Source organism: Anser cygnoides, chromosome 24 (assembly GCF_040182565.1).
Source record: "Anser cygnoides isolate HZ-2024a breed goose chromosome 24, Taihu_goose_T2T_genome, whole genome shotgun sequence".
Classification (NCBI taxonomy): Eukaryota; Metazoa; Chordata; class Aves; order Anseriformes; family Anatidae; genus Anser; species Anser cygnoides.
Window position 1 is genome coordinate 2,848,385 of NC_089896.1, and position 24,540 is coordinate 2,872,924.

At 60.5% G+C, this 24,540-nt stretch overlaps 1 protein-coding gene across 7 annotated transcripts in view; it reads right to left on the reverse strand.

Annotated features, from left to right (window-relative positions):
* The window catches only part of PTPRU (protein tyrosine phosphatase receptor type U), a 55,583-nt gene extending 31,362 nt beyond the window's left edge, over positions 1–24,221 (reverse strand). For all 7 annotated transcript variants that reach the window (XM_066982397.1, XM_066982392.1, XM_066982396.1 and 4 more), the window contains exons 1-8: positions 24,105–24,221; positions 10,953–11,081; positions 5,173–5,444; positions 4,922–5,003; positions 3,812–3,927; positions 3,497–3,671; positions 2,614–2,907; positions 162–470 (exon numbers count right to left, since the gene is read on the reverse strand). In XM_066982397.1, coding sequence (XP_066838498.1) covers positions 162–470; positions 2,614–2,907; positions 3,497–3,671; positions 3,812–3,927; positions 4,922–5,003; positions 5,173–5,444; positions 10,953–11,081; positions 24,105–24,177 — 1,450 coding nt within the window. In that variant the 5' untranslated portion in view covers positions 24,178–24,221. The remainder of the gene's footprint in view (positions 1–161; positions 471–2,613; positions 2,908–3,496; positions 3,672–3,811; positions 3,928–4,921; positions 5,004–5,172; positions 5,445–10,952; positions 11,082–24,104) is intronic.
* Between the last annotated feature and the right edge of the window lie 319 nt (positions 24,222–24,540).

Here is a 24,540-nt window from a genome sequence, read left to right on the forward strand (position 1 = left end):
TCACCACCCGACTCCCCCGGGGACACCCGCAGCATTTCTCCCCCCCTCTGCCATCACTGCATCACCCTCCCCTCCCCACAGGAGATATTCCCATTGTGCCCCCGGAGAGGAGCAAAGGGAACGCCTCGGGGATGCTCCCCAAACCCACCACGTGCCCTTACCGTCCTCGTCCGTCTGGAAGGTCACCTCCTTGCCCTCCTTGCGGCCCTCGGGGTTGGAGAGGATGAGCTTGACGTGGATGTTCTTGTAGGGCAGCAGGTTTTTGATGGTGTAGCGGTTGGCGTTGCGCTCCATCTTGGCGCACTCGCGGAAGGTCTGGTTGTGGCCGCTGCCCACCAGGTAGCGGTAGCACAGCGAGACGGTGTAGGTGTGGCAGCGGGTCAGGTTGTAGCCCAGCGGCTCCCACTGCAGCGTCAGCTGCCTCGACTGGATTTCGGAGAAGGCCAAGCCCTTGGGGGCCCTCATGGGCTCTGCCGGGGGAAAGAGGAGTCAGAACACATGGCTCAAAGGTTTAAACCAAGGTTTCAATCACCTAGCTTCAAGCACACGGAGGGAAAGCCCTTTCATGGCGTGGGAGCAAGGCAGCAGCGCACAGAAAGCAACCCTGGCCCCAAAACTGGTCCCAGTTTGTGGCCCCGAGGCCTGCCTTAGGTTGCCCAGAGAGGCTGCGCAGCCTCCTCCTTGGAGATCTTCAAAAGGCACCTGAACATGGTCACAGGCACCCTGCTCTGGGTGGCCCTACTGGAGCAGGGCTTGACCAGATGCTTTTGCCCACCTCACCCCACAGCAGATCCTCGAGCAGCGTTCACAGAGCAAATTCCCATGGGATTTGCACCACGGAGGAGTTTGAGCAGCACAGGGTTGCAGGAGGCATTTCCATCCTCAGTGGATGCTCCAGCAGCTCCAGATGTCCTCACAAGACACCCTCACCGCCTGCACCCGGTGGTGCTGGTGTCCCCAGCACCCCCAGCCCTGGCGTCTGCTCCACGCCTGGTGGCAGGAACCCAGCTCTGGCACCGTCATTAGGAGAACGATGATTTTCACCCCCATCACCACCACCAAACTCCCCGTCATCTCCTTCACCCATGGAGAACCCATCTCCTCCTCATTCCACTGTACTTAAGTGGTCAGTGGGGAGCAGCCTCCCCCGGGCCAACACGTGCAGATCCAAAGAGCAATTCAGCAAGAGCTCAGCTAACGAGGACGTCCACAGGCACCAATACCACCGAATATATCCACGCAATTAGTGCCAGCAACAAGCAGCCAGCGCTCAGTCACTAACGCAGCTGCACGGATGCAGGCAGCGTCGATCACGGGTGACAGCACCGGGCATCTCCCCTCGCCCCGGGGCAGGACGCATTTATCCTTTAAGTGGATTCTTCCAGAGTCCTCATGGGTTGGATCCTGCAAAGCCCACTGTCACCAGGGGCTGGTCCAGAGACGCTGCGGGGCGCAGGCTGGCACGGCAAGGAGGATGCGGGGCCGGTGACCAACACGTTGCTGCCCTTCAGGTGCAAGAGCAGCGGCTGCTTCATCCCTTGCAAAGCCACCACGTGCTGAGTCGGGAGTGAAATCCACGGCTGTGTCACAGAGGAGGAGCACAGGGAGCCTGGGCTGGAGGCAGGGACCGTCGGAAACGCAACACAGGGCGCCGACACTTTCAACCAGCGCCTGTCATCGGCTTGAAGGTAATAATGAAAGCCAGGCTTTCTCAGAACACTTGTGAAAATTAATCTGGGAGAAAAGCTCCTGCCAGGCCCTGGGTCAGGGTTTGCATCTCCTGATCCTCTCCTCCACTGATGCCAGAAGCTGACCCCGCAGGGTCACAGGCATGGGCAGAGCTGCAGTGCTCCAGCCCCACGATGTCCCAGCCCCACGGGCTGCATCCTGCAGCAGCAGCACGGGGAGGATGCACCCAGGGGTGACGAGGTCCCGGCTCACAGCGCTGTCACTGGCACGATGACAACATAGGGACAAGCCCGTCCCCGTGCCCTGGTAGCTGATTCGAGCTCTGAGGGAAGGATGCTGCTGGTACCTGAGTTGCTCAATCCCTGCATCACGCCCTAAGGGAGCATCCATAGGGACAAGGACCCTCCACCACCAGCAATAAGGCTGAGCTGATTAAAAACAACAAAATAAGTTCGCTCCCAAAAAGGATAAGTGCTCCAAAACACAGGGACAATCGCAACCCCTCACCTTGTTGCCTGTGCTCAGCCAGAGCAGCGAAGCCCACACTAGAGACAGCTGCCATGGGGCGGTGGAGATGCCTCCACCAGCCTCAACGCCCCAGCAACAGGAGACAGGGACATCCCCAAACCTCGGCCACCACAGCAAGGTGGCCGACAGACGCTAGCCAGCCAAGGCCAAGTCTCCCGTCCTGATATTTTAGGGATGCCCTGAGATAGAGGTGGCCCTGGGGACCCCGCAGCCCAGGTGAGCAGCTGTCCCCAGCCCCCTTCACCCATCACCAGGGATGGGAACCAGGCGCTGCCCCTAAGAAGTCAACAAAACGCAGCTCTGTGCATCCAGAGGAGCAGTGCTCCAAGCCACGTCACAGCCCCTGGACCACATCGGCTGCTCACGGCCACGGACGCTGCGCGGACGCCAACCCACCTGCGCACTTGGTGCGGCTGATGAGCGGGGGTCCCGGCTTGCCGGTGCCCCCCTCGCCGGGGCGCGTGAGCAGGACGCTGATCTCGTACTCCGTGTCGGGATCCAGGTGCCACAGCTTGTAGGTCTGCATGTTGACGGCGTGCACCTCCGACCAGGGCCCCGAGGTCATGCGGTACTCGATCTCCTTGCGCACGATGGGGCCGTCGCCGATGATGGAGTTGGTGTTGAGCTGGATGATGAGGTAGGTGGAGCCGGCCCGCAGCAGCTGGGGGGGCGCGATGGGTGTGGGGGGCTCTGGAAGAGACAGGAGAAGTGGCTCTCCAAGCTGGAACATCCCTCCTCAAAGCTGGAGCATCTCCCATCCCGACACCCCAAGCCACAGGCACCACAACTGACTGCAGGCAGCACATTCACGTCTCCTCCCAAACCAACCCATCGCCGTCAGGTCACGGGACAAAATCTGATCTTACGCCCAGAGGACAAGCAAAACGCCAACAAGAGATTGACACCGAAATGTCAGAAAGCACAGGCTGATCTTTAAATTTCAGCCTGTGCCATGTGCCCTGCATCTCTTCAGCAGTCCTGGCAGCAATAGGGTTTCACCTGACCAAACTTTAACTATTTTTAGAAGATGCACTGCCCAGCCTTCACTAAGGTACTGCAAAGTTTCACCAGAATTAAGTAATTCCCACTGACTGCAATGAAAAATAAATGAAGGCCAGTGGGAAAGGTAGTTTCCAGGTTTTATGCTGAAGCACAGTTTAGCTCACGCCAGTCGCAGTGAAGAAACGCAGTCCCAGTGCCCTGACAAAAACCCCTCTGCAACCAGGGGCGATCAGGAGCCATGGCACAACGCAGAGGGACGCCCGCGGGCAGCACCCACCTTTCACGATGAGCTCGGCGAAGTTGGAGACGCCGGCGCCGCGGCTGGACTGGGTGACGCAGCGGTACAGGTCCTGCTCGCCCTTGGACACCTCGTCCAGCTGGAAGGTGGCCAGGAAGCGCCGGTGGCTGATGTGCTTCACGGAGGCGGCGGGGACCACCTCGCCGCTCTGCCTCTGCCCGGCGGGGAGGCAAAAAGCGTGAGGAGGAGTCAGCCTGACACCCAGAGGCACCGAACGCGGTCCCAAAGGATGTCACTGATGAAAGGACGGGGCCGCCTTTCTCCCCTCCGGCCTCGTGCATCCTCCCCGCTCACCTGCATGAGGAACCGCTCCGCCTCGGCGGCCTTGCCGGCGGCCACGCACTGGAAGGTGGCATTCTGCCCCGCGTTCACCTCCACGTCGCCCAGGCGGGAGAAGTGGGGGGCTTTGGCTGCCGAGGGACACAAGGGAGGAGTCAGGAGGCTCTCGTCTGCCCCAAATCCCTGCTGCAGCCCCCAAACCCGGCCTGGGGGAGACGAGCTTGGAGCAGGCAGCTTCCTGAGGGCACTGGATGGGCTCGAGGGCATCTTCATGGCCCAGTAAGCCCACGGTGATCTCCTGGGCAGGACCTCCAGCCTGGGGTTGGGGATTTGTGCCCATCCCCTTAGGAGCCTGGGTTTTGTGGCCAGCAGGGCCAGGGAGGTGACTGTCCCCCTGTACTCTGCTCTGGTGAGGCTGCACCTCAAGGGCTGTGTTCAACTTTGGGCCCCTTACTACAAGAAGGACATCGAGGCCCTGGAACGTGTCCAGAGAAGGGCTACAGAGCTGGAGAAGGGCCTGGAGCACAAGTCCTGTGAGGAGCGGCTGAGGGAACTGGGGGGGTTTGGTCTGGAGAAGAGGAGGCTCAGGGCAGAGCTCATTGCTCTCTGCAACTGCCTGAAAGGGAGGTGTGGGGAGCTGGGGGTCGGCCTCTTCTCACAGGTAACCAGGGATAGGACCAGAGGGAATGGCCTCAAGTTGTGCCAGGGGAGGCTCAGGCTGGAAATGAGGAGACATTTCTCCTCAGAAGGAGCGGTCAGGCGTTGGGACGGGTTGCCCAGGGAGGTGGTGGCGTCACCGTCCCTGGGGGTGTTCAAGGAGAGGTTGGACGTGGTGCCTGGGGACATGGTCAGTGGGTGATGGTGGTGGTAGGGGGATGGTTGGACCAGATGAGCTTGGAGAGCTTTTCCAGCCTTAATGACTCTGTGATTCTGTTCCAGCAAGGCTGGAGGTGAAGAAGGAGCCCTGCAGGTGCCCGAGGAGATGGGAGCCCCACCACCCCGGTGACAACAGGACACCCTGGTGCTCGCTGTCCCTAGGACTGGCCCACAGGCCACAAGCCCAGGAGCACCCACCACCCACCCGCCTCCCCACAGCCCCCGCTCATATCCCACCCCCACACTCACAGCACGGATAATTCAAGAGCAAGATGTCATCCAAGCCGAGATAGCCGCGGCGCTCGCTGGAAATCACCGCCTCGAACAGGACCTGCGGCACCGAACAGAGGGGTCACGCCTGGCCCGTGGGGTCCCCTAACCCGGCACCCAGCCTTTGGAGGAGACCCCATCCCCTGAGCAAAGGGATTTCAACGCACAGTGACAGCAGGTGACGGAGAGCCGGGTCTGTAACACTCGGGGGGGGTCTCGGGGGGGCTCACCTGGTACTCGTTGGGCCAGAACAAGCTGACTGCCAGCTCCGCTTGGTGCCACTGGCGGCCGTGGGAGCCGGAGGCGTTCCAGACGGCGCTGCCCACCGGGCCCCCCGTCACCCGCACGTAGGCGCTGAGGGTGCCGGGGCTGTGGCCGTCGCGGCTGTACATGAAGTAGCTGAACTGCAGGCAGTGGGTGTCGTTCTCGCTCAGCGCCTGGAAGAGCAGGTGAGCCCGCTGGCCCGCGGCGTGCTGCGAGGCGTTCACCATCAGGTAGGAGCCTGTGGTCGTGGGGAGGGGAAGCAAGGGGGAGAGGAGAGAGAGCGTGGAGCGGTGCCTCTCTCCTCCGCCTCGCCCCTAGATTTGGGGACAGGGAGGGTGGCACCCGCGGGAAGGAGCTGGGAGCGAGGGGACCCCGAGGATGGACCCCAAGGGAGAAAGGGATGCCGGAGCCCCAGGCAGCAGCAGGATGCCAAAATGGGACCCAGCAGCTGGAGGAGGAGGGGAGGATCAGACCCGCTGACCCCAGGACAAGCTGCTCGTGGCCCTGGTCCCCCCAGGACACCAGGTCCCCTTAGTGGCTTCGATGCCACCAGAGACTCCGCCCCGCACCCAAAACCACCAGCAATGAGCCCAGAGGTGCCAATGCACGCCCCAGGGCCACCCGGGATTCCCAATGAGGACCAAAAGCCCAAAGGGGACCCAAAACGCAGCATCCGCCCCCTAGGCTATGCCCCAAAATCCTGCAGGAGTCCCAGAGCCACCCATGGTCCCACAGCTGGTCCTCCCCCCCACCCCACAGCAAGGACAGGACTATTAATATTCCTTCCACTTTAATAACAGCAGGCGCTGTAAGTAACGAAGCCAGGCCATTTATTCAAGTCAACCGTTGTTTTCCTGACAGCAGCCCCTTAATTATTAATAGCTCTCACCGCTGTTTAATTTACATGAATTCACACACTTTTCTCCCAACAACCCCTGGCGAGAGGCTCAACCGTGTCGGGCATGGGCACCGACAGAGCCTAACGAAGGCCGGGGGACATCCGTCCGCCCCCCCCGGCACTTGGGAGCTGCACCCATGGCTGGCCCCGAAGCACCCAACGGGCCCCATCTTCACCTGGGGAAAAGCAACACCGGCACCACACCGCGACATCCTTTAGAGCGAGGAACCAGAGGGATGGAGCAGAGGGGTGGCCAAAAGGGGAAAGAAATCACCAAAAAGCAAAATTTGGGCCGTATCCACCGATCAAAACTGCCACCAGGCATCCCAGCCCCTCCAGACAGGTGCTCGGTGTGAAATAAATTTATTTTCTCAGATAACACAGACACGTTTCATGGACAGAGGGGAAGCCAGTACGCAGCTATTCCTTCTGGTTTTTGTTTGGTTGTTTTTTCCTTTCTCCCCTGAAAAATTCTTCCTGCACCGATGAGAGTGGCTCCACTCAGGCCATGGGATGCCAGCACAAACAGCCGACATCCCACCCCATCTTCCGGGCTCTCATCGATAACTGAGGCCCTTCCTCCTGCCCACAAACAAAACAAAGCCAGAGGACATAAAAAAATAATAATAAAAAGACCGAGACTAAAATTAACCCCCTGAAAAGTTATTTTAAAGACAGAGAACGTCCATTAGCTCAGCTGGGACTAGACACCCCTGGCTCCGACTGCAGCAGGACAGCAGAGCTCATCTGGCAAGGCTTCCCACACTCTACATTTTCCTCCTTGATTTTCTTTCCTGGTATTGCTGCAATGGAAAAACCAGGCTGCCGCTGCTCATTCTGGCAGTAACGATGCATCCTTGCAATGTCTTTTCCCCCAAAGTGACCAGCACCGACTCCCAGTGTTGCCTCCACCTGAAGCCCCTGCATACAGGTTGGGTATTTTAAATGCTAGGGAACAAGGAGAGGCTTCCCCTGAGCTTGTTTGCAGGTATTTTTCCAATTTTCAGCCCGCTTCTGGTTGTTTTTTAAAGCAGCCCGATTACAAAGGCAGCGTGGCCCTGGCTGGGTGCCCCAAGGAGCAGCACCAGCACGCGGGGAGCTCCAAGAGGTGGTGGGACCGCAGCACTCGGTCCCAGCATTATGGGCAGTCCTTGGGGGGCTTGAAATTAAGAATTATCCTAGGGCTGCCAGCAGAGCTGGGGAGGCAAAGAGGCCACTGCAGCATCCCAGAGCCACAGGGACGGGCAGGACGGTTCCCAGCAGCCAGAGCACAACGCAGCATCGCAGCCGGGTTTCCGTGAGCCCTGTCCATATGCCGGCATTACAGCAAAAATCCCCTCCAAAAATCACAGTAGGGGAATTATTTGCAAACCTCACACGAAACAGGCAGCTTCAGCAGCCCCAGGAAGGGGACGTGGCTGGGCTGAGGATGGAGGCAGCCCTGCGAGCATCCTTCCCTCTGTGTCCCTCCTTTCCCCGGCCGCGCCGAGTCCATTAACGCAGGCGGCTCGATCGATGCCGCGCGTCGTTTGTTAAATCCTTTCTCCGCCGTTCAATCCAATCTAAGGTTGGTTTTAATTGACATGCTGGCCCAGCGGGCTGTCACCCCGCTTCGTCACTGCAAGTAATGAGCCAGCCCCCCCCGGAGACAAGCAGCCCCTCTGCTCGGCTGGGAGGACACCGGCAATTTAATTTAATTTAGTTTTCAGGTGGGCTTTTAGGGAAAAGTCCAACTGCTCGGTGGAGAAACAGAGGAGTCTCAAAAGCGCTAAATAATATTTCAAATGAAAACAGAAATAAGTTTCCAGCTATGTTCCCAACGGGAAAAACATCAATTTGTTAGGCTAAAGTTGTCGGCGAGACGCATCTGAAGGTCTGAGCTGCAAAACCAGCTCTGCCTGCATGGGCTGCACACAGGAAGCCCTGGACCTGTCCCTGCAAAGTCCTTGTGCAAGGTCCCCAGCCTTGTTTTCCCATTTTGGGGACATCATCCCTTCCTTGCGATTCAAACCAGGTCTTCAAGGACAACTCAGCACCTCCGGCAGCCTTGGCTCCAAACTGCGGGGAGGTCGGAGGCGCTGCCGTGCCCCCCCCCCCCCAGCACTTTCACATCTCACTGAGATTTTATTGTACAAAACCACAGAAAGGGGAATAAAAATAAAAGGAGAGAGCCATTAAGAGGCAGCGAGGCAGGCACGTGAAGCATGCACCAGCACCCAATTTCTGCACTGAGCCATAGGACGAGCATCTCCCCAGGGAGCCCCGGCATCAAGGGCTGGCCAGCCACCGCCACGGGGCGCTTGGAAATGTCACAGTAACTCTGCCCAGGAGCCAAAACCAAGGTTATTTTTTCCAAGGTTTTTACAGATATGCAGCAGGAGCCGGTGGGGAAGCAGGGCTGCAGCTGAAGGAGAGGCACCGGGATGGCAGCATGTGGGGACGATGTTGGGAGCACGGAGCAGTTTGATGCATGGAGATACAAAAGAGACAAGCAGGGGTCCATGGAGGGATTTTTTCCAATATCACTGAGTGTGGACAGAAAACTTTCTCATGGTTTTGCAATGCAAACCTAGAAAAGAAAGCCACTCGAAAAACCAGACCCGTGCTCCATCCTGCCCCTGTCCCATCCAGCAGATTCATGCGGGGATTGACCCAAGCACCCGCTTTATTCGGGTGCTCATTAAGCAAATTCCAACCCACATCGCAGCCCCCGTGCCCGGCACAGCAGCACCACGGCAGCGGTGGCGCAGCCTGCCCCAGCTCTCCGCCGCTCTCCCTTAAAAGAACAATAACGAGCTGAAAAAGCAAGATTGCAACGTGGGAGAGACCCATCCGTCTTCTTTATGTGAAAGAGGGAGACGAGTCAAGACGGAAAGAGAGGGGAAAAAAACAAACACAACAAGAAAACAAAAAGAAAGAGGGAAGAAAAGGTAGAGGCGGGTGGCCGGCAGCCAGCATCCGCTCAAATAAATCCTGCACTCCTTGAAATTGGCTGATCTCCAATAAAAACTCATTTTAATCCAGGACCACGAGACTCCTTTGTAAAGTGCTCCCTGGAGAGGCCACGGCGCTGTGAAATAGCGTTCATCTACCGCGCTGCCAGGGGGCCGAGAGGCACGGCGCTGCCTGCACCTCGTGCCCCTGTCTGCAAACAGCCGGGGGGGCGCTTGGGGACCCCCTGGTAAGGGGCCGAGCACCCCCATGGGTGCCACCCGTCTCTCCCTGATCAGCATCGGGGACAGGGGCACTTCCCAGGGCCGGACCCTGCCCTGCCACACGCTCTCGTAGCTCAGCACCGCAGACGGTTGCGCCCCTGATTTTCAGCGGAATAAACAGGTCAACTCTTTGCTTCCATTTAAGACCCCACTTCTCATTAATCCACGGTTACATCCTCGAGCAAGGCAAGCAGCCCCAGCTTTGTGTCCAAGCGCGGTCTCCACCTGACCCCTTCAGCCCCCCAACAAGCCTCCAGGCTTTCAACTGCAGCAGCTCAGCGCAGCTCTTAAATTACAGCAGAAAACCGAATAGAAACCCCAATTACGGGCTGGAGACTCGCCATCATCCATCCCCAGCGTCCCCTCCCCAGCTCCGCTCCCCATCTCGCTGCCCCCAGGTGAGCCCCATCAGAGCACAAATTAGGTTAATTCGGTTTAAAGCAATTATTTGGACAACCGTCGGGGAGGAGCTGCCAGCAGCCCTAGAGCCCCGGTGGGTGGCCGAGGCTGGTTTGCGGTGCCTGGGACGTGCTGGTCCCCATGGCACATCCCCAGCCCTCCGAGCCGGTGGAGGCTGCTGCCTTCGGGGATGCACCCCACGGATGCTGGGAGAAATCCTGGATCAAAAAGGTGTTGGGAAGAGGAGAAGATAAACGAAGAGAGGATTAGCAGAGGGGAGAAGCAAGCCAAGCCCAAGAGCAGCTGGAGGCAGGCTGATGGAGCGGTGACGAGATTTCTAAGAAGTAGTGACTGACAAGTCATTTTTACTCTCCAGCTACAAACCGGATTTTCCCTCTTTCTGCCCAGCCTCAGGGTGGGATCTGGCTTCTGGGTGCCTCTCGGGGCCGTTGGGCGTGGGGACAGCTCCGTGGGGACACACCGGGATGCAGCGTGGGGCTGGGATGAACAAAGCCCCCGAGCAAAACATCCACTCCGACAGCTCGGCCATCAGAGCAAGGAGCTGGACCCACAAAATAAGAAAGAGTGGCTCCAAAGCAACGAGATTTTAAAAAAGACAAGAAATTCAATTTGCATTGAACTGAATCGCAGCTCACAGCCAAAAGCCTCTCCCCACACTGCAAGAGCCAGAAACACACTTCTCTCTTTGCCACGACTCCCGGAGATGGGACCTTGTCACGAGCACCAAGGAACGAGCAGATGGGTGCCCCAGCAGGGAGAGCTGCTGAAGGTGCCTGCAAAGAAGGATTTTGGGGTTCCCGTGCTGGCAAGGCAGGGCAGGGGCTGCAGATGCAGCACTCCACAACAGATGGAGAATTTGGCACCAAGAGCTTGGGCGCACGTCGCAGGAGATGCTGCAGAGACCCAGGCAAGCTGCTGCCATCCCAGCGCCACAGCGGGGAGAGCCCAGGGCTGCGGGGACACCTCCCTGCAGCGGCAGCAGGGCCCCGTGCCCCACGTCCCCAAGCTGTGACACCCCTGGGGCCATGCAGCATCCTTTTGTGCCATGCCAAGGACCGACACAGCTCATCACACCTCGCCATCAGGCACAGCAGCACCCCGACCCCAAAACCGAGGATAAATCACGATCCAAGCGCCCCAAGGGGTGCTTCCCATCCCAGGCTCCGGGGCAGGGGATGGGTTTGGGGCAGACGCCCGCGGGGCCGGGACTCACCATGGGGCAGGTCGGCCGTCAGGTGCGGCATCATGTAGCTGCGGACCAGCTCCCACCCGAAGTCGTCATCCTCGCCCTGGCTGTACTCGCACTGGGTCAGGTCGTCGTCCTCCTCGAAGGTGCAGCCCGCTGCGGACAGACAGACGCGTCAGTGCCCCCGCAAACCAGCTGCTCCCTCCCCCAGATCCCAGCCGGGATGGATGCTGCTGCATCTCCCAAAAGAGGGGGGGGTGGTGGGCATCTCTCCCCCCGCTCTCACTGCTGCCAACGCAGGAGCAGAGCTGCCCCGTGCAGCCGCAAACGCTGCCAGGGGTTGGGCGAGGACAGGACCCGTCGGCTGCCTCTGCCCTCCCCTCCCATTGGGTTCCCCCAGCAGTGAAACGAGCTGCCAGGTCTCAGCTCGGGGGGCAGAGGGGTTACATCCCTCCCGGCTGAGCTGCAGCGTGGGAGCCAGGACACAGCTCACGACTCTGCCACCCGGGGCCGGGTACTGCAACGGGGGTTTCCCTGCTCCACCGCAGCCATCGCGCCAGAACTTGCGACTGCAAAAATCCCTCTCTGACCCTTAGACTGTGAGCTCTGCACTGCCTGACACGCCAGCATCGGGTCGCAGCCAAGACCCCCAAGCAGCAATCCCACCCCACAAGCCCGTTGCCGAGCCCCCAGCCGCGGCTGGCACCCCCGTGCCCCTTTACTTGTGAGCTGGGGGCTTTTGCTTTTTCCCCTTGCAAAGAGCAAACCTGAAAGATGAGCATCCCCGGGCTGCGGGGCTCCGCATCCTTCCCCTCCGTGTGCCAGCCCCTGGGCTCTGGGGAGCTGCTCCAGGCCGGCTCATTAACACTGCCCCGTTGTTCTGCTAAAATCACTGATTACAAGCACTGGGGCTCCAGTGATAATTAACACGAGCCCCTAGGCTGGCGAGGGCAGGCACGTTAGGAAAGCCCTGAGCAAGCAGAAAGAACAAAGACAAACATCCCCTGATGGGCCGGAAGGAAAGCAAAGCCCGGGCCAGGGTGTGTTTTTTGGGGTTTTGTTCTCTTTTTTTGTATTTTATCCCCAAATTACATCGGTTAATCCTCCCCGCTGCTGGGGGATTTGTGCTGGTGCAGGTTGTGCTCCCTGCCCTAGCAAGCAGGGGACACACAGACAAATATCTCTTGTGCAAAGCCACCCGTGGTGGGGACACCAGTGGGACCGTGGCAGGGGCAGTGTCACCCCCCTGGGGGCAATGGGATGAAACCAGACTGGGATCTTCCCCTACAAGGCTACAGCAAGGACCTAGGGATGCCTTTTTGCTGCAAACAGCCCCAAAACAGCCACGTTGCCAAGTCAAACCCCTGCAAAAAAATCCTGTAAGACTTAAAAAAAAAATTATGTCTCTCGACACTTTCATATATGAGAACAGATTTGAGGCTTTTTCTCCTTTTACACTCGTTTTTTTAAAGCACCAACTACAGCGTCGAGCTCTTTTCCTCCCCAGAACCACGCGAACGGGAAACTTCTTTCACAAAGCCTAAAAGCACATCCTCTCCTATTCATAGGACCGAAGGAGCGGAGCCCTGACGGTTTTCTCAAATCCCTCTCTAAATGGGCCGTTTGTGCTGCTCAGCTCCCAACGCCGACCCTGCCGCTGCCGCGCCTGCCGTGCCCACGCGCGGATGCGGCCCCGGCTGGTTCCCATCACCAGCCCCGCCAGAGCTTAAAAAGCCTGAAGCTTGGCTTGGCTTCCTAATGGGAGGGAAAAAAAAGCAGAAATCTGTCAAAATTTTCCATGAAGGAAAGGGGAAAAAAAAGGCAAAATAAGTGTTGGAAATTTCTAAGCGCCAAGTGATGTTAAAAAAAAAAAAAAAGCCCATGTGTTTCCTTCCAAAGTCTGTTGAGATGGGATATTGTAGGAGGGAGAAATTCGTTCATGGGGTTGCTTTATCCTGCCCGAGGAAGCAGAGGGAAAGCAGCAGGACCCTGCAAAGCATTTGGGGCTGCAGAGCCCCATGTACCAGACAAAAAGGATTCCCCGAGGCTCCCCGGGACCATTCCCACCGCTGGGGCAGAGGCAGCCTCCTCCTGCGCTTGCAAACCCCCGGGCTCTGCCCAGCCCCTTCTCCCTCCCCAAAAGGAGCACCCAGCCCCAACACCCCAGTGTCCCAAGCATCCTCCAGCGGCTGTGACAAGTCCAGCGGGGCACGGACAGAGCTGGCTGCTCCCACGCTGAGCTGCTCCCCAAAAATTAAGGCTTTATCAACATGCTTAAAACCAAAACAGGCCTTCCCCGCTACCTAAAAATCCCCTTTTGCACACACAGGGATGGTTTTACCCAACCCTGCTGGCAGCGGGATGTGGCTGGCAGGAGTCACTCCGGGCCCAGATGCTCCCTAAAATCCCCCAGGTGGAAGCACAGAGCCCCGCACCCCGGCCCCTGCCTTGGTTCGACGCCAGGGTAAAAGCAGCTCCGTGCGGGGCTAAATGCAGCGAGCGCCACGGGAGGAGCGGTTCCAACAGCAAGAGCGGATAAAAATACCACCGAGGGCGTGACTGCCTGGTCCCGACGGCTCGATGCAGCCCAGACGATGCTCGAGCATCCCAAATTAGCCTAACCCCCCCCAAGCCACAAGGGAAGGAGCAGAGGACTGCAGGGACACGACAGATCCGTGCAGAGGAGGGAGGGAAAGGACGAAGAAGCGCGCGCGCAGTTGACGGCGTCTCATTAAATCCCCGCGTGGACGCCTGCCCACCAGCCTGCCCGGCGCTCTTTCATCCGCCGAGGCTGTGCCGCTCTCGTTTCGGAGTTAATTACACACTTAAACCTTCGCTGTTTAACCTCCCGCGCCGCGGGACGCGCTCCGCGGGCTTCCCCTCGCTTTTATGGAGCGGCCTCGAAAAGGCGCCCGCGCCAACAGGGCCGCCCAACGCCCTCCGGGGCTCGGCCGCTGGAGGGAGGGAGGCTTCAAAAGGGAGGCTTTAAAAGGGAGGCCGCAGCCGAACTGCTCCCCAGAGCCACGGGAATCAGGCACCCCTGCAGCAACCCCGGGCCATCGGCCAAGACCTCTCTCAAGTGCCAGATGCTCTCGTTTCCATCCCCACCCATACGCAAAGCCCCCCCCACCCTGTAGCCCCAACGAGGGTGCTGCAGGCCCAGGAACCTGCTATCCCCACGGAGTGCTTGCGATGGGGTGCCCCGCTCCGATCACACAACCCCGGGATGGCCGAGGTTGGCAGGGACCTCTGGAGATCATCTGGGACCTCTGGAGATCATCTGGGACCTCTGGAGATCATCTGGGACCTCTGGAGATCATCTGGGCCAACCCCCCTGCTGAGCAGGATCACCTGGAGCGCGCTGCCCAGGATGGCATCCAGATGGGTTTCGGATATCTCCAGAGAAGGAGACTCCACAGCCTCTCTGGGCAGCCTGTCCCACTGCTCCATCACCTCACGGCACAGATGTGTCCCTTCACGCTGAGCCGGCACCGCCTGTGCTTCGGTTCGTGCCCGTTGCCTCTCGTCCTGTCCCTGGGCACAACTTGGCCTTGCTGAACTTCCTGAGGCTCCTCTCGGCCCAACCCTGCAGCCTGTCGAGGCCCCTCCGAACGCAGCGCGGCTTTCGGGGCTACCAGCCGCTCCTCCCAGCTTCGTGCCATCAGCAGCCTTGCTGAGGGTGCACCCCGTTCCTTCGTCCAGGTCCTTGGTGAAGAAGTTGAACAACGTGGGCCCAGCCCCGACCCCTGGGGGACGATGCCCCTCCAGCCCCAGCAGGACCGAGAGCGATGGGGCCGCACACCGGGACAGGAACAGCAGGCAGCGACGCCCAGCCCCAGGGACACGCAGGGCCATGGGACGCCAGCCCTTCCCCTGCCACTATTTCCAGGCGATTCCCTCGGCACGGTCCCTGGGCAGGGGGACACAGCCTGTGCTCCTGCCCGAACAGCCAAGCGCGGGCGCTGCCAAGCACCCGGCGGAGTTGGGCACCGCAGCCCCGCTCCTCCAAAAACCTGCCGTGCCACAGCATCCCGGCACCTCCGTCCCGTACCGCCACGGCTCCACAGCCCCTCAAAGCCCCAAATCCCGCTGATTTGAGTCCCCACAGCTTAAATGCCCCTTTAGTCCAGGCAGAAGGGAGCTAAGTACCCAACCAGCTGCATTTTGCACGCTCGAAGGGCCTGGGACACAAGCACAACAGCCACGTGCAAGTCACCTCCTGCGTTACACGCACCAGAGATTACAACAAGCCCACTCCCTGCCTCTCCTCCTCTCCCCACTCCGGCGAAATAGAAACGTTTTAAAAAAAAATTACTGATTTCCTGGACCCGATAAAAGCTGATTAGAAGAATATGGAAAGCAGCTCCATTAAAATTCTTGCCAGTAGTTTGTTTTGCTTCTCCAAATCATTTTAAATATTGCATTTAATAGAAAAATAATTTGCTCAGCTGTAAGAAACATCAATTTGCAACTTGAAGCCTTGTATATTAGCCAAAGAAGCTAATGTGTAAACATTAGCAGCTCCAATAACGCATGGGGTTTAGCCAATGCAATTCCAGGGAGAGAACAGCCAGATATTAAGACAGAGGATTTGCATAATAAGTCACTTATGCCTGATAACCTCGGTGTTTGGAAAGCGCAGGACTAAGAGAACAATATCCGTCTACCAGCAACTACAGAAGTCATAAATCCATTTTTTGGGCCTGTTGAAGTCTCCCGTTACGGGTTTCACCTGCAAAGCCCCCACTCTTGAGCCCCGCAGAGCCGCGGGTGGGGACGGGGAGACCCGGACCCCCTGCGGACAACCGGGAGCCTTCGGGGAGCAAACGCAACGCAGAGAAACGCAACGCCGGGAGAATGCAACAAGAAAAGGGGCTGGCTGCAGGCCACCAAGCTGCAATGCGAGTGCTTTCATAATTAACCATCGCTTAATTAACAAAGTCAGGGCTGCCTCTTCTACAGCATCGGAAGAAAAACAAACGCAGGCTTTTGGAAACCTCCGTCCTGCAGTTATCGATCGCTCACGGTGCAATTACAGCCCTTGGGCTGACGTGCAGGCAGCTCTCATCCACCTGGCCTTGGGGGTGGGGGGGGTGGAAATGGAAAAAAAAAAAAAAAAAAAAGGCACTCGAGTCTCTTTTCTCCCCGTTATTACCACCAAGGGCCAATGGCTGTGTTGAAGGCTCCGTGAGGGCAAAATGCTGATTTTAGGGAAGCAACAAGCACATGGAAAGCCCTCAGCACATGGAGATGCTCACCAGCATGGGTCAGGGCAGTGAAATAAGCAGCCCCGGGACAGGCACAGGGGCAGCAGCATCATGGCACCCTTGCGGGGCTCCAACAGCAGCCCGGGCTGCAGAAAACATGCGGGGAAAATAAAGGAAAAAAAAAAAAAGGTTTTCTGGAATAAATCCCCCTCTAGAGGGAGGGATGCAGCCTCTCACCCTCTGGGTACCACCTTGCTGCAGCAAGGAGCAGCACGCCAGAGGGCAAAGCCTCTGGTGATGGACCATAGGGCGGTGCCAGGGGGCTCAGCCCCATTATTTATGGCCTCACAACACCCAGAGCGGGGCCACCTGTGGTTTGGAAGAGCTGCGCACCTGCAGCATGACGGGGACTGCAAGAGGACAGCCCTCGTGAGATGGCTTTGAGGAGCTCAGTTCCCTGCAGCAGTCCCAAAACATCCCTGTGCTGCAACCCCAAAGGGGAAAAAAGCATCCTGCCCCTGTAAGTGAAGCGGGCAGGAGGAGGAGGAGAGGGGAGGAAGGTCGGGGCAGACCAGGAGCACATCCCGTTGCAAAATCCAGGTCGGCATCACCCTCCCTGGCTGGGGTGAGCCGTGAAAAACAAGGAGGGGAGAGCGGTGCGCAGGCTTAAAGGTGGCAACAGGGCTGATGTGAGCAAGCCCCCTGCCTGCTTGCTCCCCCTGCAGAATCCCCCATGGCAGGGAAAACTGGGAAGAGGTGCACAATACAGCTTAGCCAAAAAAAAAACACCAGCGGGGGGATTCAGCAGGACCCCATCCACCTGCAGAGCGCTCTTGGGGTCTCCACACCCCCTCTGTGCTGCCAGGGGTGGACAGCAAGCCCCCAGCCCCACACCCCTGTGCCCCTTCGTACACCAGGTAACAGCTCCAGGTCCCCGTGCAGGTGTCGGCTCCAGAGCAGCCGTTGCTGGGGGCCGGCACATTGTAAATCCAGAGCCGCGAGAGCCCTCCGCTGCCTTCCCTCAACAGCTTATTTATTGCTTTTAATACCTCCCCTCCGTCGCTCGCAGCGCTGTCTGCAAAGCCAGGTTTGCTCTGCAAATGGCCTGTGTCATTTGTCAAAAAATTGAATTTCCCTTTCCTCCGGAATACAAACAAGCTCCCGGGAGGGCTCTGCCGGCCTCGGAGCTCCCCCACTTTGTTTCCAAGCCCTCTGAAAACACAGCAGCGAGGTGCCCGGGTGCTGAGCTGAGGTCTGGCCAACTCGCTGCACTGAACCACGAGGTTCAGTGAACCCGGTGCCTTGAAAGCAAAACGCTGAGCTTTCAAAACCCCAAGATCTGCTGCAAACAGGATAAACGCACGAGCCCAGCATCGGGTGCTGGGTTTGCTCTGTGTCCTGGCCATTGCACAGCTTCGTTCCTCCCTTTTCTCCTCCGTCCGTTGCATCGCTCCAGCTTCTCCCACGCAGGGACCTGCTCATCGGGGCTGGGTTTTTGGCGTGTCCTGGGGATGCACCCAGCAGGCAGGATACAGCCCCACACACCCCTCCAGGCGAACAGCAGCAAACGGGCAAGAGCCCAGGTAAGTTACCGAGTGAGTGATTAAAAAGAAATACTTTCTCCCCGTGCAGAGATGCGCTGCTTTAGTTTGATGCTGTTAATGCAAAAGTAAAGCAGGTCGGTTGTTGGCCGTGGAAAAAAAAAAGGAAAAAAAAAATTGATGGGACTTTATCACTCAGCAAGGAGTGAGACAGCGACCACGAGGCTGAAAATACAGCAAAAAAAAAAATGAACAGCACAGGGAGAGTCCTTGGGAAGAGGCAGGGCTGGGCAGGAGCCCTGCAGCCCCCCCATGTGCAGCAGCACCACCGGTGCAAAGTCAACAGGAGCCCTCCCTGCTCCGCTAACACCATCAGGCAAATTGCAGCTGACGATGATGTGAGAAGCATTTATTCAGCTAATTACACGGGGCATTAATGAGTCTAACAGGTCCCTGCAGCACCACCGATAGCCGCAGCCCCGCAGTGCCACCCGATGCCAACCCGCCCGGCTCAGAGCGGGGCTTTGCTCTCTGCATGACTTGGGATCAGCCCGGGACCGGGCACACGTTTCAGTTTGCTGTTGAATCCCTGCTGTCACAGCTCAGGCTGCTCATTGCCCCACAAAGCAAAGTCTTCAGAGGTTCCCAGCGACCCCAAAGGCTCTGCCAGCTCTGCGTAAGGGCACACGAGACACGTGGGACACCCTCGGACATCCAACCAGGGGCACCAGCACCACGCAGGGAGGTCGCGGCTGAGCGCATGGCCAGGGGCAGCTGCACCCCGCAGAGCATCCCCTATAGCTGCAGCAGCTCCGCAGGCACCTCCAGGTGCATCCAAGCAAGGAAACGCCGTTTGTCCGTGGTCCGTCCGTCCATCCAGCCTGCCTCCATCTCCCCAGGAAAGCAGTTGTGATGCTCCACCGCCTTCATCCCAGGAAAGCTGGCTCCCCCCGACGACGTGAAGACCCCGGGCAGTGCCCCAAAGACAAAGCCCCTCACCGGGGAGCAGCTGGGTGGGAGCAGCCCTTTTGTCCCTGCGGTGCCATCGTCCCCATGGTGCCATCACAGACGAAGCGCACTGGACTGGAGCGACGCTTGCTCCCCGGCTGGGCTAATTGGGCTAATTGTGCGGGGTTGTTCATGCACAGGGATGCACGCACAGCTCAGACGCCCCGGGGCTGCCAGGGCTCCTCTCTGCTGCCCCAGTCGAGGCCACCAGCACCGAACACGACCGCGGGGACAGCGGCCTCGTTACAGCACATCAGGTCACCGCAGCCCCCTCGTGCTGTCCGGGGAGCCGCAGCCCTCGTTAACTTAACGAAGCCAAGCGAGAGCTGATCCACGGGGTGGGGGGGGGCAAGCAATCAAAGCAGTTGCTGGGGGGGGCTCCCAAAGCAAGAGGCTCCCCGCAGTGGAATTTTGCACCGCTGCAACCACCCTGCTACGGGCGATTGCCCAACATTTTTAGAGCCAAACCACAAAAAAAAAATAAAATTAAAATAAACTCAGTGTTTCTCCGGCCACAATACATTGGCCCCCTCCAGCTGCAGCACTGCAGCCCTGTACCCCCCCACCCCCCAGGACAGGGTCCCTCCAGCACCGAGGGGTGCACGCAGTGTCCCCAGACGTGGGGACCCTGCTGATGCAGCAGCAGCTCCGTGTCCCCGCTCCCTCTGGCGGCGGTGGCACCGCACGGCGCAGCCCCCGCCGCCGAGCCGCAGCAGAGCCACGGGCACCCCCAGATTTGGGGTCAGAGGCACGGGGACGGCCCCAGCAGGGTGCAGCCCCACGGGCTCCGCTTTGGGGAAGGGGGAGCTGGGGCGCAGCAAAGCCGCAGCCCCCCCCAAACCTGTGTTGTGTGGGTGCCCCCAGGACGTCGCTCCCAGCCCTGGGGTGAAGCCGGGGAGCTGCCGGGGACAGGAGGCAGCCGACGGCTGCTCTGCCAGCACCTCGCAGCCCACGGCACGCAGGTGAGGGCAGCGCTGGTGACTGCAGGACCCCCAGCCGGCCTGTGTGCCCCCCCCAGCACCAGCTTGGGGAGGGGACAGGGCTGTCCCTGAGCTCTCGGGAGCAGCGCTGGACTTTGGATCCACGCAGCGGGTGTAGCAGAAGCCGCTCCCAGCGCCGGGAAAGGAAAAGAGCTCGACAAACACCCAGCGCAGCTCAGGCAGCGAGAGGGAAGTCCCTGCGGCGCCTGCCAGCTCCCACCACCCCTCCTCCTCCTCCTCTTCCTCCCCAGGGCTGCCCTGGTGGGGGGGGTGAAAGTAAGGACGAGCAGGTCCTGAGCAGGTCCCGGTGTCCTCAGGATGTCCCACAGCCGTGCCAGGTCCGGGCACCCACCCGGATGCGTCCCCACGCTAAAAAATCAACAGCGGCCTCTGCCAGGCAGCCAGGGAGCGGGGTTTGAAGAGGCCATCTGCGGCGGAAAGAGAGCGCTCCGTCTCCAGGACGGATTTATTTTAAGGCTGCCAACAAGGAGGCAATCAGCCCGGGGTGGGGGGGGGGGGGAAACGCGCTGGGAATCCTCCTCGCCCAGGTCTCCCCGGGGCGCAGCTTCAGCCTGGAGGGAAAAACCTCGGTTTCCCCAGGCTCTGCAGCCTGGAAGGGCACGGCGAGCCTTCGGGATGGGCAAGGGCCACGGCACGAGTCCCCCCTCCAAATCCACGCGGGGTGGAAGCGTGCCCTGCACGAGGCTGCTGCTCCCCCTGCTCCAGGGGGACGGGGCACGGTGGGGACCCCAGGGACACGGTGGGGACCCCAGGGACACGGTGGGGACCCCAGGGACATAAAAGCAGTGCCCAAAGCCAGCTGCAAAGCACCACCACCCCCCCCCCCCAGCTGCCATTGGGGAGAGAAGGAGGTTTGGGAATCTTTGTGACATTTAATCACGCAGTAACGAAAGGTTCCCAGACATGTCTAATAAGACAATTATAGTGCATGTTAATAATAGATTATTAAAAAGCTTATTTATGGAGGTTTAAGCAGGCAGATGGCAGGGCTGTTGATAAGGCTCTCCCGAGCCCTGCCACCTCCCAGCTCTGAGCATGCGGAAGGGATTTACCTGCCCCTGCCTCCAGCCCCGCACGCTTAACCCCTGCACGGCTGCTGGCAGGGAAGCAGCAAACGCCTGGGGGGGGCACGGACAGGAGGGGATTTTTGGGGGGCGTCCCCTGGCAGGAAGAGGGTGAGCAGAGCACCGAGGGGCTCAGGGCTCCATGCACCGTGCCAAGAAGTGGCTGTGAGCAAAGAAAAGCTTCCTTCCAGTGCAATCGGGGGTACACCGTCCCCAGCAGCTGGCAGTGGGGACGCAGGGGTTGGAGCCACCGGCGAGCGGCCGCCGTTGTCTTCCAGGGCCAGATCCCGCTGGCTTCATGCAGGGAAAACTCCCCAGGAAGCTGGGATTTGGATGGTTCGTCTTCGTTTGGATAAGAAAGGAAAAAATGCTCGGCGCGGGCCAAGAGGTGACTCACCAGGATCCCAGGGCAGGTCCAAGCACCCGCCCGCGGCCGGGGAAAACACGACCCGGGGAGAGCAGCACCAGCTCCGGAGCGGGGAGAAAAGGGCAAAAGAAAAGCAAACGCAACTGCAAGCCTTTGGGGGAGAAAAGCAGCGCTGCAGCCCCCCGCCACGGGCATGGGACCACAGCTCCGGCTCCGTCCATGGGCTCTGACACCACGGAGCATCCCCAAATTCTGCTTCACCCCCACGGACAGCGAAGCCCACCGCGCTCCTGCTCCTGGGAAGAGGGGACCACACGAGAGCGCCAAAAATAAGGGAGCACAGGAGCAGAAAAGCTCAACCCAGGGCACACTCGGGGACATTGATGTGAGCAGGATTTTTCAGAGCACCCCGGGAGGGACACAGCGTGCCCACACCATCCAGGTGCTGCAGGATGCGGCACCCCACAGCCAGCCCTCACCCCAGTGCCCGACAGCAGCACGGAGCACAGCTTAAAAAGCCCCAAAATGCAGCAAAAACAGCAAGCAAAGATTCTTCCCAACACAGCAGAAGAGGCAGGGAGGGGAAAAAAAAACATCCCATGCCCAGCACCAGCGAGGGGGACGCTGGCGACACGAGTCCCCAAATCTGCGCCGGCCCCTGGGGTCCTGACCCCTGCGTGGGGACGCTGAGCTGCAGCATCCCCCATTGTCCCCAGCATCCCCCATTGTCCCCAGCATCCCACGGCGACCCCACAGCCTCCTCTGACAAAGACGCGGCCGTTAACGGCCGGGGTGACGCCGCCAGATTTGTTCCGCTCCCCGACCCCAATCCCTGACCCAGGGGAATGCGGCCGCTCGCGCTCACCCGGCCCCAAAAGCGCGGCCACGGGGTCAGGGGAGAGGCCAGGTTTGCCCGTGCTGACCCCTCCACTGCTCACCCCGAAACCATCATCCTGGTGCCACCAGAGGAGCCCCAAACCTCAGATTTGGGCTCCACCTGAAACCTCCTCCTAAGGGAAAGCTACAAACCCTAATATTTTATTTGCGTAATTGCTGCTAATTGCTGCCGCACGCCCCAGGTGCTGCTGGAAAGCACCCCAAGCTGGTGCTGGAGGGCACAGGCAGCCCAAACCGGGGCACCCCTCGAGAGCAGCCCCCACCGGAGCACCCAAGGGCGCCACCAAAGGGACCCTCCCCTATAAAAAACCCTGCTGTGATGTGCGCAACACAGACGGTGCCGACAGCTCAGCCACTGGGAAATTTTAACAAATCTTTAACAAATCACTGAAGTTCACTCCCGGAGCAGGGAGCATCCCGGGGGGACAGGGCACCGGGCACCCATCCCGGCTCACGATGCCGGGCCACCGAGCCCCAGACACTGGGATTTACACTGGGATTTACGGAAAAGCACCGGCTGCAGCGAGGGCGAGGGAGCCCAGCGGGCTGGAGGCAGGTCGGGCGCTGCCTGTACCGGGGGAAGCGCTGAGCGGAGGCACTTGGGGCTGCGCAGCTCCGGCTCACAGCAGCCCATGGCTCGGGCTGGAGCCTGTCCTCGGCAAATGTCAGCTCGTGGACATGGCACCGAGGCCCACGGGAGGAAAGAGGTTCGCCTGGGAGCACGCAAACCCCATCCCGAGCCCCTTCCCCATCCAAACCCAGCCCCATCCCGCTCCCCAGGCGGGCGGGTGGTCCCCTGCAGCCCCCCTTTGGGGAAAACCACCACGATCCCCCAAAACCGCCCAGCACAAACCCCACTCCACGCGCCGTGACGCTCCGGACACGGACCCCACTACCACCACCCCTCGCAGGCTGCTGCGGACCAGATGTGACAACACCGGGATGCTATGAGGGGAAAAAAAACCCCACACGGGGCTGGGGAGCAGCACAGCCCCGGACCCCCCAGCACCAGGGGTGGGGGCAGAAGCCCCTTTCCTCCAGCAGTGGACCCTGCAAAGCCCCGTGCCTCAGTTTCCCCATCGCACCCGCCACACAGGTGAGCCCCATGGAGCTCCCCGGCACCATTTATAATTTTTGGAGCGGGGCCACCACCAAACCCCTCCGTGCGCCAGCGCCGGGGCTGCGCTCAGGTGAGCCGCTGCGCCCCGAAGTGAAAGGAAAACAGGAAAGGAGGAGGCAAAACCCAGCCCCGAAGCAGGGAGCGGCTCCCAGCAGCCGGCAGCTGCAGCACCGGGGTCCCTTCTGCCCCGTGCCTCAGTTTCCCCCGTGCCCGCACCTCCCCAGACCCGCACCCAGCACGGCCCCAAACCCACAGACCCCCCTGGGCACCCCAATTTTGGGTGGTGGGGGGGAGGAGCAGTGGGGTTGCTGCACCCCAGGGCTGTGCTCCTGGCCCGGCAGAGCGGCTGGGGGCCAGGCAGGGGAAGCCGGCGGAGGGAAAATGTCGAAATTAAAAAATAATAATAATAAATTAATAATAATAACACCTTCCTTGGGGAAGCTCTAACGATAACCCCGCAGCACAGCGCCGGGCTGCGAGCGGAGCGCGCTGCCAGCCGCCACCTGTTCCCGCACCGCTCCCGGAGCCGTGCTGGGGACCGGAGGGGACAAAGGGGGGGGGGGAGCACCGGACCCCTTCACCCCCCCCCCCCCAAGACCCCCCCTCCCCCCAAACCCCGGGGACCCCCCCCGTCCCCGAAGCGGCGCCGAGCCCCGCTGCCGGGCTGAGCAACGCGGCGGAGCCCCGACGGGGACGGGAGCGGCGGCTGCGGGGGCACCGGGACGGGACCGGGGGGGGGGGGGGACAGAGCCGTGCACCGGGACCGGAGCCCCCCCCCCCCCAAATTCCCACCCCCCAGCGGAACGCGGGGCTCCGGCGGAGCGCGCACAAAGCAGCCGGCAGCGAGCGAAAGCAACCGAGAGCGACCCGGGGCGACCGAAAGCAACCGGGGGCGACCGAAAACAACCGGGGGCGACCGAAAGCGACCGGGGGCGACCGAAAGCGACCCCCCCCCCCCCGCCAAACCCCCTCACCGGAGGGCGTCTCGGTGTCCAGGGCGCAGACCCGCAGGGCGAGGGCGAGCAGCAGCGCCCGGGCGCTGCGCATGGTGCGGGCTTTGGGGAAGGGGAGGGGAAGGGGGGGGGGTAAAGGGGAGGCTGGAGGAGGAAAGGGGGGGGGAGGCCCCCGGGGAAGGGGGGGGGGCGGGGGTGGGGGCGGGGGGGGGGCGGCCACCGCCGCCTGCGGGCCCCGCGGTCGCTGCGGGCGGCGCAGCGGGGCCCCGGCGCCCGCCCCGCGCCTCAAATAGCGGCGGCCCCGCGCCGCGCTGACGTCACCCGCGGGCCCCCCCCACTTCGCCACCCCCCCCCCCCCCCAAAGCCTTCCCCCCCCCCCCCCCCCCAGCTCCGCCGTTCCGCCCCCGGGACCTACGGGCAAGGGGGGGGGGCGCCCCCTGGCGGCAGGAGGGGGGGG